The 17,951-nt window shown below is 40.4% G+C and overlaps 1 protein-coding gene across 1 annotated transcript in view; it reads right to left on the reverse strand.

Annotated features, from left to right (window-relative positions):
• Positions 1-334: 334 nt before the first annotated feature.
• The window catches only part of xylt1 (xylosyltransferase I), a 47,893-nt gene continuing 30,276 nt past the window's right edge, over positions 335-17,951 (reverse strand). Inside the window, exons 5-11 of the mRNA XM_079455728.1 lie at positions 14,963-15,043; positions 14,650-14,866; positions 14,002-14,178; positions 10,655-10,920; positions 6,924-7,119; positions 4,329-4,662; positions 335-2,155 (exon numbers count right to left, since the gene is read on the reverse strand). Of these exons, the coding sequence (XP_079311854.1) occupies positions 1,833-2,155; positions 4,329-4,662; positions 6,924-7,119; positions 10,655-10,920; positions 14,002-14,178; positions 14,650-14,866; positions 14,963-15,043 (1,594 nt within the window). The 3' untranslated portion in view covers positions 335-1,832. The remainder of the gene's footprint in view (positions 2,156-4,328; positions 4,663-6,923; positions 7,120-10,654; positions 10,921-14,001; positions 14,179-14,649; positions 14,867-14,962; positions 15,044-17,951) is intronic.

Below are 17,951 nucleotides of genomic sequence, written 5' to 3' on the forward strand. Positions count from 1 at the left end.
CAAACATTGGCTCATATAAAAAAGACCAAAATAAAATATTACAAGCAGCATGACTTAAATCTCAGTTTTTGAGGTGATTTAAGATCATTCAACCAGTTAGTTTCCCAGTGAGATCAGCGTTTATGATATGGAGAGGTGTTTTTACATACGCCTGTACTAGTACCGCATCTCGTGTTTGTAGTTATATGATTGGGATAATAGCCTTTGTAAATAAAGGCAGCTTGTTTACAAAAGGTATTGAATGAGCTGCAAAAAACAGCATATAGACATTAGTCATTGACTAAAAAAATATCTATTTCATTTATATAAACACATGAATAAATAGCCATCTTACACCTCTCAGCTACCCAGTACCTCTGTTTAAGCAAAAAAAAAAAAAAAAAAACGATACAATAAAAAAAATGGAGGAATTACTTTTTTCCTCTGTGTGCCAGCTCAGCTGGCACCTTCTACTTTATGTTTGGGCAGCCTGAAGGGAACAGCATAGAGACAGAAGTCAGAGCTCCAGCACAGCTCACATGGGACAACGTCAGCAGTCTGCCACTTCACACGGAACACATGCTTCTCTAGACTCACTCTCTTACTTTAATAACCATGACAATGTGGCCCAGAACTCTTAATAACTTCAAAACCAAAAGTGTTTTTCAACCAATAACTTATTAAAAATAAAATCTGACTTTTGCCCAGTCTAGTGAGACTTGAGTCGGGAACGAGAATGATTTGTCTTAAAACTACAGATTTCTGCAATGTTGCGTTGGTGACAGTTATATACAGTGGACCCCAAAACATTTGGACACTTTTGTACAATAAGGTCACATTTAAAGGATTGAAAATCAAATTAGTAAAACAAATGAAGCTTGACCCTCAAAGCAACATAAAATGTATGTTGCACAGTTGAACAGAGGAACAGTTCACCCACAAGTCTTCATTTACTCCCCCTCCAAATCTGTATAAACATCTTTGTTCTGTTGAACACAAAAGAAGATATCTTGAAGAATGTAGGACAGCAAACAGTTCTGGGGCACTTTTGACTACCATTGTGCTTTTGTCCTACTATGGTAGTCAATGGTGGGGTTTGGTTACAAGCATTCGTCCAAATATCTTTCTCTGTGTTCATTGGAACAAAGACATTTAAACAGACAGTATACAACTCGAGGGTGAGCAAATGAAGACAGAATTTTCATTTTTGGGTGAACTGTTATGTCCTTTAAGATCTTTTTTTGTATGAATTCATAAAGTCCATGCAGAGTAAACTGGAGTGTATATCTTTACATTTCAGAAACTGTTCAAATACTGTGTTTTCTGCCTTCTTTAAAATAAATGCCACTCATTTTGATATTTTGTTGAAACAAATGCATTTTTTTTGTGTGTCTTTAGTGCCCAAATTATATTTTTGGGCCATTTTACAATCAGACATGAGGATTTTAATAAAGTATAAGTTGAAAAACACTGATCTTATAAATTAAAGTGTGTTTAAATATTGAGGCTATACAAACATGTATTTTGGTCTTACAACCAGGGTTCAAGTCCATTCTGTGCTTAATAGTCTATTCCAGCATCCAGTCAACAAAGATTCAATCACAGTAATCAAAATAAATAAAGTAGAAAGATGACTGACGGCACTCACATCACTAGAGCACTCAATAGTTTGAGATAACCAGCTGGCGTGCATTTAAAATCTTTAAAATAATCTTCCCAGCGTCCGCTTTCATGTGTATTTTGCATTTTAGAGCATAAAAAGGCGGGCATTCTGCTCCTGTTCACATGAGCGACACTGGAAAATAAATTAAAAATGACCTACAAAAGGGCAGTCCTCAGGGCAGCGAACGCTGCTACCTGATTCGCCCGTTGGCTCTGGGAAGGCCAAACTGAGATTTTGGGTCCGGGCTGAGAGAGCTCCATGCCGTTTCCCTGCATGTCTGCATGACTGGACAGCCACTGGGGCCTATTGCACACACATCCACAGCCGACCACACCTCGCTCACTAGACTGTCCATCCAGCGCTCCAACTCAGACCCCGTAAGACCACCGTTGAGCTCCGCTGCCTCTACCTGGCCCAGATGGACCGGGATGTTCAGGATAGGGTTGAGGCCGTGGAAACTCTGCTCCATGTAGCTGTTCTTGGTGGGCCCTTTGTGCATTCTCAAAGCATCCTCTGTGAGACAAAAAGAAAAAGAACGTTGTTTTTTCATAAAGATGCAAAAGGGCTTACTGCAAGCAAAGCAAAGTTTTATTATTACAGTATTCACAGATAAACCTTAGCAAAAATAGATAAAAGTGCCACTAATTTCATTTATTGATAAAAAAAGATGACTCAAGCTCTTTTCGGACAGCTGAAGGTTTATATTGTATCTTAACATTTATAGCTTAATATAAAAGTCTCCAGAGAGTAGTTTAGAGAAAAAATATAAATATATCAGTTACACAAAACTATCAAATCTTTTTTTTATATTTAGAGTTATACTTTGCTTATACTACTCTTTCTTATCAAATCTTTGACTGGGAATTAAATAGAAAGCAAATGGAAATGTCCTTGAAAGTGCATATGAGACTGCAGCTGTGCTCAGATTTGCTCTGACACAAAATTCTGCAATCAAAAGTAAATTTTAAGATGATCTCACACATTTCTTTCATCAAATTTTTTTAAGATCAAATGTTCTTGTCCACCCACTGAGTACCTGTGTGGGTCTGTTAAAGCTGTATTTGAAAAAAACATGATGCGATTATTAGCTTTTTCAACCTCAAACATTAAATAAGTTAAACAAGTTCAAAGCTTGCGTTTACATAATACCTGTCTGTGTACTGCGCATATTAATTTTGTATTAATAAACACATACAAGAACAAGAACATTTTCTTGTATGTATTAAACATTTCTTGTATATATTAAACAGGGTTTAACTACAAATACCCATACAGGCTATCTGTTTCTTGTACCTAATAATAATAAATAATTATTATATTTTAATGTATTTATTACGAACATTGGCTAATTGAAGGTTTCAAAAGGTTTGATACTCCTATTGTATATCAACAATGACATTACTGAGACACCCGAGACAAAGTTGAAATACAACTGGGAACTACAAAGTCTGCCCTCGTTTATGAAAGAGCAACCTCTAAACAACAATGTTCCTCTGGTTATGTACAGTATGATCACACACACCACTCTAGTGGACTAAACACAACTCATCTGGCTGTGATCAAGGACCTGTTGGCCCTGGATGTAAGCTGTGAATTCCTCAAGTTCTCATACTTCTTTTCTATCTTTTTCTGAGACCTCTCCTTTCTCTGCCCAATCCCTCTCCTTCATTCCCAATAATTCCATATCACGCCGTGGGCAGCCCACCAAAAATGCATGGACAGGCGAGCGCCATGCTTACAGTGAGTCGCCCGACCTGGGCCAAATAAACACACTCCATAAACTTTTATTAGCTCTGGGTGCAGAGGCATGGCGAGCAGAGGACTCTGTGCCTGCTGTAGACATTAATCATAACACAGTCCGGTAAATCAAATGTTTTTATCACCGCCCACAAACACATGCACCGAGACGCAATCACAACCTCTCCCTCATTAGGAACGTTTTAGGGTGTATAGGACGGACGCACCACACTTGAAGTAAAACGTTCGGTAATAGGCCAGAGATAGCATTCGCTGCTTCGTCTGTCTCGCACGATATTCATTGTGTGTTTATAGCAATGAAAGGTGACCTGGCCTGGTGTATTACTCATTCGTGACTGTAAGCTGGGACTATATATAGGCCCGGGAAAAGGACTCAACGTGAAGGGAGAAAGTGCCTTTGAAAGCACGAAGGTGGGGGTTGGGTGACCTGAAAGGTTGAAGCAGTTTAATACACAATGCAGCACCGTGTCAGACGATGCTCGGCAAACAGAGCATCCAAACACAAGAGCATTAGTCACTGTATCTGGAGGAAGAAGAGATTCTCGATCTGTTTTAGATGTATGAGCTGGAGAGAACTCCTGAAACAAAGCATGAGGAGTGTTGAACTGTAACTATTTTCTCAAGTGATATACTGAGCTAAGACGGGCTGTTCGAATGGCATAAATTTCCCTTTTTTTAGCCGCAGGACATGTAGGGAGAAGACTTTCCTTTTTTATATTATATTTTATATAGCGATTTCTATTTGTGATGTGAATTTAAAGTGCGCGTTGAACATGTTGAATGGGGAGTTGTTCGCCGTGGGAGAGGTTACTATTGGGCATAAAACTTGTCAAGTCAAATATTCAGTTAAACCAAAATTGTTACAGATAAACATGTTGTAAAATCAAATCCTGTTCTGTTTGTCGATATGAAAAGGTGTGACTCTCACCTTGGCGTATTGGCAAGTGTTTGTGGTGAGTAAGGGGGGTGATCAGGAAACGTGTTTCTGCCACGGGGCTCCAGTGGTGAAGCACACGGACGGTCCACATGCCCGGTCGCAGGGGCAGATTCAGTGGAGGCCTGTAGTGAGTGTACTCGGCGGTGGAGTCGATCAGGATGTCGTAGGTAGCAGCGATGACGTTGGTAGGGTCAATCCACACCACGGTCACAGTGACATTTGGCCCTTTACCCCACTTTTGCATGGCCACGGGCTCGTCCATGGGACCCATGAGTTTCCCAAAGTTTCGGAATATCCTTTCTTTGGCATCCCAGTCGGTTCCGATCTGGACAGAGAAAAGAGAGAATGAAGAAGGACATAGAGAGGGGTGAGATGTAAGAGTGGCTTCCTTAGTGGACGAAAACAAAATCGCCCAAAACTGAAAATTCTGTCATCATTTATTCACTCTCATATCATTCCAAACTTATTTGACTTTCTTTAGTAGAAAATACAGAAGATATTTTGAAGAACGTGGTAAATAAACAACCTTGGCCTCCGTTGTTTTCTATCCATACAATGGAAGTCAAAGGACATATTTCTTAAATGATCTTAATCTGAATGACCTGAATAAAGAGTCATATAAAGGTTTTGATTGAAATTGAGAGTGTATAAATAATGACACAATGTTTATTTCTGGGTAAACTATTCCTTTAAGGCTGGTGCAGACTGCCTGATATTTGCATAATATTTGTTTCCTGATGACCTTGGATAAAGACCCATGCAAACTATATGATTTCAAATGTCTTTTATGTCAAACTCTGTGATATACATCTTAAGACTTCGGTCACGGTTGACAGCGCTGACTTGCCGATCAATCCCATCACGTTCTGTCATCCTCATTGACATGCAAAGCTGATATGGGACCACACAACCACAAAGCCCTTGCACCGATATTGGCAATGTACTGTTTGGGAAATGTTTGTGATCTCTGCTATTTCTAACTAGTTATGATAGTATGACCGTAACATGAAGAAAATGCTTCGTAACAAAACTTTTTGTTATATATATCACTTAGAAAAGCTAGAATAAACATGTTAAAACATGTCTGTCACACATACACACAAATATCATCAGATCTTATTACGCTGGCACTGTAGGAACACTTATAATTCAGTACTCAGACTTCCAGATAATGTCCCAGCATGCCACATGCTATTAAAAGGCTGTTCATGTTGGCATAAACACAAAATAAATCTTTCACATTTCCCCAAATTTGTCCTAGACCTAAAACCATGGCCAAAACCGCTTAGAGGCACAAATAAATAAATCCAGCCGAATTAATTGCACAACAACCCAAGGAAAAATAAACACGTGGAACCAGTAGGGACTGTCAGTACCAGCTGAGGTGAGCGTAATTGCATCAAGTGATGAGCAGTGCCCAGTGTAATGTTTCAAACTCCAACAGTGAGGTCATCTGACTTGTTTGACGTCTTGGAGTGGCAGATGCTAGCGCCCTCTGGCCACTCACAGAAACTGAGCCGAGGACATGTGACAAATAACAGGAGTCTCTTTACGGCTGACCTGTCCCGTATCCTGTCCTGTGCCCGCACCTCAGTAAAACACAGCAAATCAATTTGATCGTTCTGTCCGGAAGATGCCCGAGACCAAGCTGGGGGTTGGATAAAGCACTTTATAGTACTGGTGTCTGCCTACAGGTGTACCCCAAGGACGAATGCATGGTGCTCCAAATCTTTTGAGAAATTATGCACAGACAGGGTCCCAAATATACTTTGTCACATTTGCTGCAAAAACATTACTTTTTCTTTATGACAATTGGATTGCTGGATTTACTGGATTAAAATTGCTTCGTTAAATACTGCACCGGTCACTGTTTTTCACATAGGTGTCACAAGAAAAAACTTCCAATGGCATCCAAAAAACTTCTGAAGGCACTTTTTGTTCTATTGTGTCCGATTTGAACCACCTCACTTACACTGGCACAGACTAATGTTTGTATAATTTATTTTAAAACAAGGTACAGTTCATAAAAATAAACCAAAACTGACGTTACTGTCTACCAAACAGTGATTCGTATATATATCCCGATCAAAGTCATTTACCCATGTCTAACCGAACACGTACCCTTGGTTCTCAACAGATAAACCGAGGGCAGTTCAGCGTGAAGTCATTATTTTATCCCCCATACTCGTGGCAGACAAATCACTGATTACGCCAAAGGGCAAGATGACAGGTATGGCACTGCCTGACAGCTAAATCAATGAAGAACGTCTGAATTATTGGTTGTTTAACGGAGTATGTCAAGCACAATGTGCAGCAGTGTAAGATTGCCAATAATATTCTGAAGTCAATTTTCTTAGCATTGCATACATTCTGAAGGTATTGCAGGGGCGATTTTGCACCTACTGTATACTGACAAGACATTTTGCCTGCAGAGGGACAGAACAAAACAAGCAGCGTCTTCAAGATTTTTAGCCATGAAAATCAGGCAATAGCCTTAATCATAAATAAAAATAAAATATGAAATCTGTAACGTGGATTTAATCATAAAATTTGGAAACGATCATAAACATTTTGATGTCATCGTACCTCTGCAAACTGTAGTCGGTTAAAGGTATTGGGTGGATTTGTGAACTTGAAGAACTGTTTAGGCATGACCCACGTCTCCAGGGTTTCCAGTTTGCTGGTTGCTAGGTTGGTGGCATGATGCCTGACCAAGTATCCCTGGAACTCATCAGACAGGAAGTAGAGGTGGACAGACACAGGATGGCCCATAGCGAAATACCTACACAGAGAAATAATGGTGACATCTTAATTTAAGACTCAATACACAAAAATAGGTGTTTACCAAATCAGTAAACACAAAATAGTTCAATTTCAGACAAGACATTAAAAAACATAAAAATGTATACATTCAATTTAAAAAGCAGTTTTTAAGAAATACTTTATTTCAAAAAAATAATTACAAAAAATTAATTTGCAATTATGTAAAATGTTAAATGTAATCTATAAAAATTTTTAACATTGTGCTTTGAAAGCAATTTTTATGTAAGTAAAAACTACGATGTAAAGGAGCTGTGAGTGGTTTCCTTTACTCTTGTCAAAACTGTCAGATGGTAAATTAATGAAATAATAAAGAACAGGAGGTATATTATACTGCATTTACAGACCAAATGCATAGGTCGTATATTTTGATGCATATTAGTTTTTTTGTCCCATCTGTTTACAATCATTGAAAATAAAATGACTGTGTTCACCATAAAACCCTGCCAAGACTTTCTTTTTGACCAGCTAAATAAAGTATGTACTCTGTCCTTCTCATTTTTCTGAAAAAAATGTTGTTTTTTAATATCGGTTGTTGGTACTTCTAAACCCTATTCACAATCCTAACATTTGAGAGAATTATTTGGAGTTTGTAAACACCAGAAGCCCTTACAACACAACTCTTCAAACTTTCTCTGAACAACAAAGCCATCCTTTGGAATTCGGAGTATTCGATTTTCTCTAGATGTGGGGTTGTGTGGAGGTGAGAAAAGTGAGACGCGGAGAGAGACACACAGAAGGGCTAGCAGCAGGAGCTGATGGAGACGCGAGCGGCCGTGCGGAGCGGATGGCTGCTCTCGCTGTGATCCCCACGCAGAGCTCGCTCGCCCGCTCTCATCAGTATTCCAGCACTGACTGAAGGTGCTTCATTCCAGCACTGCTTGCCTGACAAGCAGAACAGCAAATATTTACACCATGCGGCCGCATCCCCCCGCCCCGTCCCCGCGGGAGGTTGGCGGCACGCGAGGACTAACAGAGCACCTATTCAGCGGCCCCACCTCAGCCTCTCATTGTTGATGTCACAGGGAGCTGCGAGAAACAGAATGCTGCCTCACTCACTCACCCAACCCCCACAGAAGAGCAACAACCGCCTCCTTGTGCCTCCTTAAGCGTTCCTCCCGCAGGGTCCCAGTACTGTGCCTCACTTGTCTGGATGCACAAGTGCTCTCGTTCTACAGAGATGGCAGTGACCATTATTGCACTGATAAACACATAAACAGTCGCCAGACTGGCAAACTCATCCTCTCTCTCCTCTCTATCTCACTATCTCACTACGGACAGATGCTTGGGCAGCTGAGGAGCCTCAGATCTGCAGCAAGAGATCAAACAGTCTTTTGTTGGCTTTTCATTCAGATACTGTGTGTTCATCTCAAATGAGTGTAAACTACTTAAGCTCTCTGAAAATCCTGAATGCAAATACGTATACTGTTACAAACAAAACATAATTATGTAGGCTTGGTAAAGTTGTTGTACAAACTTGGATTAGTGTAAAAAACACATACAAAACGTACAGCTTTATAGCTTAGTCCATCAAACTTGGCACAAACCTTCAGACTCATCTAACTTTATCTACTCAAACTGATCAAACTTAAAGAGTTTTTCTTGTACTGTAGCTGAAAATGTTAAGAATGCATGTATCCATGTATGCATCTATCTATCGATCTATCTGTCTGTACATCCATAAACCTGTTTAACTTTCTTTCCATTTTATAGTATAGGAATCCATCTCTCCATCTATGCATCTATCCATTTAAGTGTCTAGCTATTGGTCTATGCATCTATGTATCTAACCATTTATAATTAATGCATCTACCCATCTTTGCATCTATCCATCTATGCACCTACCCATCTATGCACCTACCCTTCTAAGCGTCTATTAGTAGTGAAATGGATCGTGGTAGATCCCTGATCAGTATGGATCTTGCTCTACGCTTCAGGATACATGTGACCCGCGGATTAACTTTCAGTTTATTAATCATAGTGTAAAAGATAGTTTTAGCGCACACACGCTCTTGATCTCTCTCCAGTATCTTGACAAGTACAATATAAAGGCGTATTCTTGAGTATATTTTAACTTTACAGCTAGCCGTACACAGCTGTTTAAGTAGTGTTTTGTTTAGTCCAAATGACGCGATCTAATGCACCATAAGTGATCCACAGAAAAACCTGAAACGCGTGACACTATCAATTTTGACACGCTGCCCACTCATAAATCAGTAATGCATTTGAGAAGACGAGAGAAAGTCTGTCGAGATAGCCCATGATCGCCACCTCATAACACCTGTCACATTTATAATCTGATCTCTAGAGATCCATCTGTCAGGTGTTTGCTCTGATTGCATGTTTATATTTGCTATAGGCCTACATATTGTCATTTTTCAAATATTGCATGCATACTGTATGATTAAGCCTGGAAGATAAATTATAACTGTTTAGACACAAGATTCTCTGTTAAATTAATCTGTTGATATCTTTCGGGTACTTTATTTATAAAATTCTCTAAACTGCTCATATTATAATAATTAAACTATGATAAGCATTAACATTAGCTGATCCGAAAATAATCAGACTTGTGACATAAAATGCGTCATATGATCCAAACCGTGAGTTTTGTGATCCATTGCAACCCTAGCGTATATGTATTGATCCATGCATCTTTCCATCCGTGCATTTATCCATCTCCTGTATGTATCTATACAACTATGTATCTACCCATCTTAGCATCTATGTATCTATCCATCGATGGATCTACCAATCTTAGCATCTATCCATCTTAGCATCTATGTATCTATCCATCGATGGATCTACCAATCTTAGCATCTATCCATCTTAGCATCTATCCATCTTAGCATCTATGTATCTATCCATCGATGGATCTACCAATCTTAGCATCTATCCATCTAAGCATCTATGTATCCATGTATGCATTTACCCATTTACCTATGCATCTACCCATCTAAGCGTCTATGTATCCATATATGCATCTATTTATCTATGTACCTGTTCATCTATGCATCTACCCATCTATGCATCTACCCATCTAAGCGTTTATGTATGCATCTATTTATCTATGTATCAATTAATCTACATATATGCATCTACTCATCTAAGTGTATATCTATATATATATCCATTCATGCATCCAGCCATTTATCTAGTTCTTGGAAAATGGATCAGAAATAATGATGACTCATCTTGCACAACATAGTCTTTTTACCATTAAATGCCACCTGGAATGACTCAGCACCACCTGCATGACTAACACCACCTGCAATCAACTAGCAAACTCTGACGTAGCTAAAACCTACTTTTATAAGAAAAAATGTATATGCCCTTCAATACATCTTGCCCAAATGTCCTTTTCAATCAAGAAGGTCAAAACTGAAAAATAACCTGTTCTTGTCAAGATGTTTACTAGGATGTCATGTATTTATTTACTTAAAATTCTCCCCAAGCTCTCGCAAACCCTCCAGAACTGAAGATACTATGGTACTGACCTGCAGCTGGTGTCACTGGGGTCTCCCTGTAATGAGCTGGCAGTTCGTGCTAGGCCCAATCGGGCGAAGGCGTGGTAGTGCGTGAGCTGCGTATCTGACAGGCTGTGAATACCATCAGGTTCTTCAAAAACATTTTCCCAGTAGGCTTTGAAACTCGGCGTGCCCTGGGGCATACTCCCAAACAGGAAGACATCCAGCTGGTTCACGATCTCCTGATTCACGCTGGCTTCAAACTTCCTTGCAAAGAACGTGGGCCTGGTGGTTTGCTGATGGAGACAAAGAAATAAAGAGTGTGAATGTGCAGACAAAGAGACACTGATAGACAGACAGCCTGCTGAGACTGTGAAAAACAGGAAGAGAATGAGAGAGAGTGACGGGAGAGGAATGAGAAAATTGAAAATTATGGCACACCATTGCGTACGATGTGCTACAAACTACGACAAAAAAGTGAAGAGAAATTCTCGAGCGGTAATTGGCGGTAAAAATAAATATCAAAGTGGTGCTATCTCTGGCAGAATGTGTGGCTTGGCTTTTTATTCACATATCCGCCTCACCTCCCCGAAGACTAACACAAGTAACACAAAACAGTTAAGATGGAGGATAACATCTGGGAGAAGCGAAAGTATCAAAAAAGCCTCTTGCTTGAAATAGTGTTGCAGTGACAGCTGATGCCAAAAAGACATCTTTCGGGAGAAGATGGAAATATCAAAATGCCGGAACCTTTAAAGGAAGTGCTTCCAAAAACTAAAATCCATCATTTAGTCACCATCATGTTGTTTTAAACCTGCACGACATTCTTTCCAGGAATGCGAAAGGAGAAATGTGAAAGATTTGGTCCTTTGTTTCCATCTGGGACTGAGGCTCTCAAGCTTCAAAAATAACACAAAACACCATTAAAGTATAATAAATTATATCCATTTGACCCGTGCAGTATATTTCTGTCATACGATAAGCTTGGTGTGAAGAACAGACTCAAATTTAAGCCATTATTCATTGATAGTCTTCAGCTTAGTGAACTGCTGCGACCGAATCATTGAGTCTGGGAGGATAAAGTGCATAACTACTTTTAAAGGCCCACTGCGATGCATTGGAATGTGCAGCATTATTTGATGTGTTGACGTCATTTAAACTGAAAAATGCAGAGAGCGTGAGACATATCGAGTGGCCCCGCCCCCTTTTAAAATAACCAATAACGTTTTGTTTATGGCATAGTGAGCCTGGCAAAGCTGCATTTAACAGCATGATAGCCACAGCGGTGTAAAGGTCTATTGCAAAGAATAGGAAGATCAGTGTAACCAGTGATGTGTCATTTGAAGGGTGTTATTTACATTAGGTGAGTACACTGGCGTTTGTCTTCTCCTATACTCATCAAGTCAGCGATGTCCGATCTCTTCCATAGAGCCTTAACAATCAATAGTCTGTGTAGACTTGAAACGGGTCAGATAGGCGGATTTTCGTGTATGTTTGCCGCATATGATCAGCTCTGTGCTTTCATGTCTCTGAACTGGAGGATACACACGTGCAACCACTTGCGTGACACTAACGCAAAATTAAGTGTGCGAACAAGTGGCTTATATGAGGCGCCGCTTCAGCAGCTCTCATATTGAAGGGGCGGGACTCTAAAGCAGATTGGACGAGAACTGTGACGAGAGGCTGAAGTGTAGCGGGGTTTCATGGAATTTCCAGATTTGTTTGAGCGGAGTTTCGAAGGGTTATATCTTCTTTTGTCAGCACGTAGGATCAGCAGCTTATTGATGTCCTTAAGGCTAACTTATTTTTTATAAAAGGGCAAAAAACTTTCATTTTGATTTCACTGGGGCTTTAAGATGCTTTTTTTAACCCGATAACCAAAGTGCCGATTCAGTGTAATTGCAACATTCTTTAAAATGTCTCCCTCTACACGAGAAACAAGGTTAGAACATGATGAAGAGGGGTGACCCAATGTGTGTTCTTTTGTGAACTCTATAACCAAAATTCTAAATAAAAAATACGAAAAGGGTAAGCAAGACTAAAGAGATTTGGAAAATCATGTCTAGAAAAGCTCTTTCAGGATAGCTGGGGCTCTGGAGGGTGAGGGGTGAGAAAAGCGTGAATAAAATCTAAACTGTCATGAAACATTTCAAGCCTCCCTTCCTCTCCCATTGTACCGTTTCTTCAGAGCTGTCTGTGAGAAAGAAGCTATTGTCACCGGATAATTACTTAAAACTCACGTCTATTGGTGGGCCTTCCATGTGCTAAACACTTGCAGGCCCTTCCCCCAGTTCGAGGCTCAAATAGTTAACCGCTGTTTAGTGAAGGCCATTATATAGAGTTGCGGCTGTAAACATTTAGCGATGCTCTAAATATGGCAATTTAACTCTGCCGGGTTAACTCTGTGCTTAGACCTGTTAAGAGAAAGCGATATTTAAAATTAAACTTGGGGGCCGGAGCCAAAATTTATTATTTCGTACCATATCAGAATGTAGAAACGTCATGTAGGATGCATCATGGTCTCCTCAGCCATGAAACAGCGACGCATAAGTTGACTGATTCATCTAATGATGAATGTGATGTCACGGTTTGGCACAGGGTCGCACAGTAGGGAGTTTATGAGGAAATAACCTACCGAACAGACTGCTGCATCATTTATGTGAAACCCTACCGCAAGCAACACGACGAAGGGAAAAAGTTGGGAGAATGAAAACCAGAAAAGGCAAAAAATGCGTTTCCTTGCAATGGAAAGGAAAAAATAAGGTACGGCCAGCTATGTGAAGGGGAGGAAAATCATTGAGCTGGGAATGACACGTTTAAAACTCATTTCATCCAAGCCTTTAGCTCCGTTTACAGTAGAGCGTGAGTCACGAGGTCGGGCATGACCGCGCTAGGATTGACTTTATACTGCGGGCTAATGAGAGACTTCCAGACCAGAGGTGGAGGAACGGGAATGAAATTGGCTGCTGCGGTCAAAGTCCGTGGCCGTACTAGACACACAACTTGGATCTTTTTGATGAGACAGCCTTGCAATTGATCCCTCATGGTTCTCTTTTTGCCGGGCAGAGTTAATCACAGATCCCCGTATAAGCACGAGTTAGCAGGGCTTTTCTTTAGTTAGGTCTCATTGGATTTCGAATCACGATTGATATCGCTACTGACTGGAGACCTTGTCTCACACAATTAGGTGTTTGTTTGAGGTAAATTAAAAGCCCATTGTGCATAAGCAGACTGAAAAGGAAGTAACACGGGCCTCAGTCAGGCTTGAGGGTCAGCACTGTTTGTGAAACAGCTTTTGAGGAACTTAACTAATGATTGGGTCCATTGAACTGCTCCTGTTACTGCTCATGCTGATACAGGCTTCTGGAGATGCTCACCTGGAAACGAGGAAGATCGGAGGGCTTGAAGTCATTGGGGGAGCAGCCGCACCAGTCCACGATGTGCTTGTATTGACACTTGCAGCCCAGCTTTCGATTCCAGTTTGTGATTCGCAGGTTGTTGTCCACCATGCTCTCGCAATGCGGACTGTTCTCCAGAACCGTGTGGAAAAATGACTGCAGAGATAGAGGGAAAAGGAGAGAAAGATGATGAATGGGGGGGAAGGGAAGAGGTGAAGAGAAATAAATGACTAAGGGGATGAAACAGAATAATGACATCTGATAAAATGAAGATGGATGTCTAACAGAATGGCCCTGTCAGGAGGTCTGCTGTGTTAAATGTCTACATCAGTACAAAAAGAGCCAATTGCCTTCTCGGGCCACAATATCCAATATCTCAGCTGTGAATAACTAGATCCAGACGGGAGGAAGAATCCAATTTCACCCCACCACAGCGGGGGGAAATCCCCTTCATTAAAACACATAATACACAATTCAAATGAGCAATTCTGAAATCTACATCTACAATATTTATCATGGTTAACTATTTGTGAGAAATACAAATCCAATCCAGTGAATAGTGAAAATAAATGAAAGATATTAAAAAAGCACAACAGAAATAAATTGTTTTCAAGAAAATTGTCTAACCTCCGCAGGTAAGAGCGTGTACGCATAGAAACGCTTCATGTTGGTCACCAAATCGTCTTGAGAGTTGATGACGTAATCCACAAATATTCGGTTGAGCAGAAACCAATCAGATCCCCCATCCACGGAAATACCTTCTGGAATTTTCCTGTCTCCAAGCCGCCACATATGGGTGTCACACTCGAAGAAAAGCCGATCCAAACCCTGTTTTCTGATGAATCTGTTGGCAACATTCGACAAGGCAAATTAGAAAAGTTATTTTTATCACCATTCAAGTAACCTTCTGTTTGACTGCCACTCGCACGTCACCACTCACCGAGCGTTGTCTCTCCCGTGAGATTTGATGAAATTCATATCTCTGTATTTGGACAGGAAGGCCACCAGCTGATCATTGGTCCTGAGGAGAGATTGATAGAGCGTTAGAAGACTGAAAACAGGCGAAAGACTAACAGAGAGTTAGTTTGCTAATTAGCCACAGCGTAAATGACTGAAGACCACAGGGGATTCTGGGAGAGTCCAAGCACACACAGAGAGCCAGATTCACCCCCTAATGCCAGGTGCCGATCTCAATGCATTACCTAAACATCTGTAGTAAATTTTCCTGGTTAAGAATTGCAAAGGTCAGGGTTTGAATCCCACAGTTTGGTTCTTGGTTCCACTGAATAAAAAATGACTGGATTTAAAAAAAGGAATAATTTTTAAACCACTTCTGAAAAATACATCTTGAAAATCATTACAAGACTGAAAACAGCAAGACAGCCCCTCAAAGAAAAAGTTAATAAATACTACCTCCTTCCAAATGACATTCAATATGTTGAACGTGTCCGCATGTGATTTTTAGCATACTAAACGCTCTGTCATGCCATCATCAGTTTCTTGATGTTGTTTCCATACCATCGGCCGCACATGTCAATCACACATCCACATTCCAATGCATTTTACCTACACCTCAAATTGTCATTAGACTTCATAATCACCCACGTTCATTGTTTACCTGCTGTGTGAATACGATCAACACCCATGAATAAGAAGTCCATCCTACAGTGTTGTCCTGTAGTGTAACTTGATTTTCTGCCAAAGATCAGAATGGGAAACCCTGTGTGGCATTTGAAATGAAACCCTGCTCTAGCGCACGTACAGCTGCCAGTCACTCCCTGCGCTGGGTAAACTCAGACCTCGGGCTATTAGCCGTGGTGTATTCTGTAACTGAGACACCAGCGAGATTTGAAATCTGACTGGTGCAGTGCTGTCGGAATTGTGCAATAATAATGAGCATCAGTCAGAGTGAGAGAGAGCGGACGGAAAAATTGAGTGGGTATATTCAGAGCAGCATTCCATCAAACTACTTGTACCACTTTAATATGCATACTTTGCAAGATATGCACATTTTTTGTAGGAATGGAATACCTTAAATGACCTGCTACATTTAACGGTATGTACAATACACTACCAGACACACAACGCATTGCTTTGTGGTATACTGTATCCCATAATGCAATTCAGCCAGCTTAATCCTCAAGGTCAACAGTGACAATCCAACTAGAAGATACTTTGTAATGATTTCAAAGTATTTTTGTATTAGGCTGGCCAAATTGTTATACAATTTTTACACAAATGTACACAATCATTTAATGAGACCGAGGTCATGTGACAATGCAGCATAAAATAAACAGTGTGTTATTGCATAAAGTTGCTCATACAAATTCAGTGTTTACGTATGAACAATCTCAAACAGTCAGAAACATCATTATTGAGATCACAGACTGCAGTGCTGCTCCCTTCCAATAGAGGGCACCACAGAGCACTTGAGTCCACACTCATTATTTTTCTCCTTTTCTCTCTTCATGAAAAGGCCATAAAGCCGCACTGACTTGAAAACAACACCGGAGAAAAAGAGCAAGATGGCACGGTTAAACCAAATGAAAAAGCCTGCCGCTCCCGACAAAGCCGATGTGTAACAGAGCCCCCCCGCCCCTGGCATCCAGGCTCCCCTATAGAGGAGCAAGCTTTTTGTCATGCCCTTTCAAACTCATCCATGCAGAAGGATGGACATCAGAAAGGAATTAAAGGGGAAAATAAGCACGACATACAGCCATCCACCAGCCACAGGTACCACAGATTCCTCTGCATCACAGTCACGACATGTGGACAATGCTTTTAAGCGAAGGGTCTTTAGGAAGGCCAAGAACTGTGACTTCCCCCAGGACCTCTAACATGTGCTGTCATACACAATTAAGCGATAAAGGAAGCAGTGAGTCTGCAGCGTTACCGTAGTGAACCTTCAGTGTACAGACTGCTGCTCTACAATGGAAGTCAATCATGTGTGAGGATTCGTTTCTGCCTGCCTCGCTCTAACTTCCTATCTCACACTTTTTTTCTGAAATACGCTATCGGGGGAAAGTGAAACATTCACAGTTAGGATGACAATGCATCTCATCTCTCTGGTCAAACTGAGATGATGTCTAATGGGCCTCAATATGGCTCTGCCCTTTTCAACTGTCAGAAATGACACAAAAGATGTTGTGCGCCAAAACATAAGAATGGCTCAAGTACCCTTTCACTGTACTGTAATTGTACTGTATATCATCTTGAGGTTTTAACATAAAAGTATAAAACAAAACATCATCAAGGAGCTTCCTTCCTTTAATGAGACAACTAAGCTTGTTTGTCAACGTTCAGGGGCAATTGTGTCTGTAATGTTATGAAGAAAACTTAAGCTAGAAAGGGTGGAGAGAATTTCTGTTCCCTGTCGCAATATCTGATTTTCACTACATGATTATAAAAGGCCAAAATAAGTCATGGCCACAATATTAATTCCAATAGAGTCCCACAGGCAAAACCTTGTGAGTTAGCATTTTAGCACTTTCAGTACCATCGTCCCAAAGTCAATGGTTTTTTTTAATTGGTTTTTGGTTAAATTCCTTAAACAAGGTCTGTGGTAAACAAAACCTCTAAATATTCTCACATTTTACTTTATGACATAAAACACACCAGTTATAATCCGCTCTTGATTTTCAAAGCTTGGATTTTTATTGAATCCTGTCTTAAAACGGCAGTTGCTAACAAGTTGCTAAAACCGACTACATCAGCAGGGACATTAACTATCATAACGCATAAAATTCTCACAAATAATGCAACATGGTAAAAAAACTATAAAAAGGTGGATAGAGATTCATTCACAGTGTGATAACTTACCAGGGATAATGTTTTTGATAAAGTTGGAGGCATGGTGGGGGTGATGTTGATATCTAGCTACGGTAGTGTAGTCTGTTTATAGCCTCATGGTAGCTTTTTACTTCTAGTGA

This window comes from Barbatula barbatula (assembly GCF_947034865.1).
Source record: "Barbatula barbatula genome assembly, chromosome: 5".
In the NCBI taxonomy this organism is placed as follows: Eukaryota; Metazoa; Chordata; class Actinopteri; order Cypriniformes; family Nemacheilidae; genus Barbatula; species Barbatula barbatula.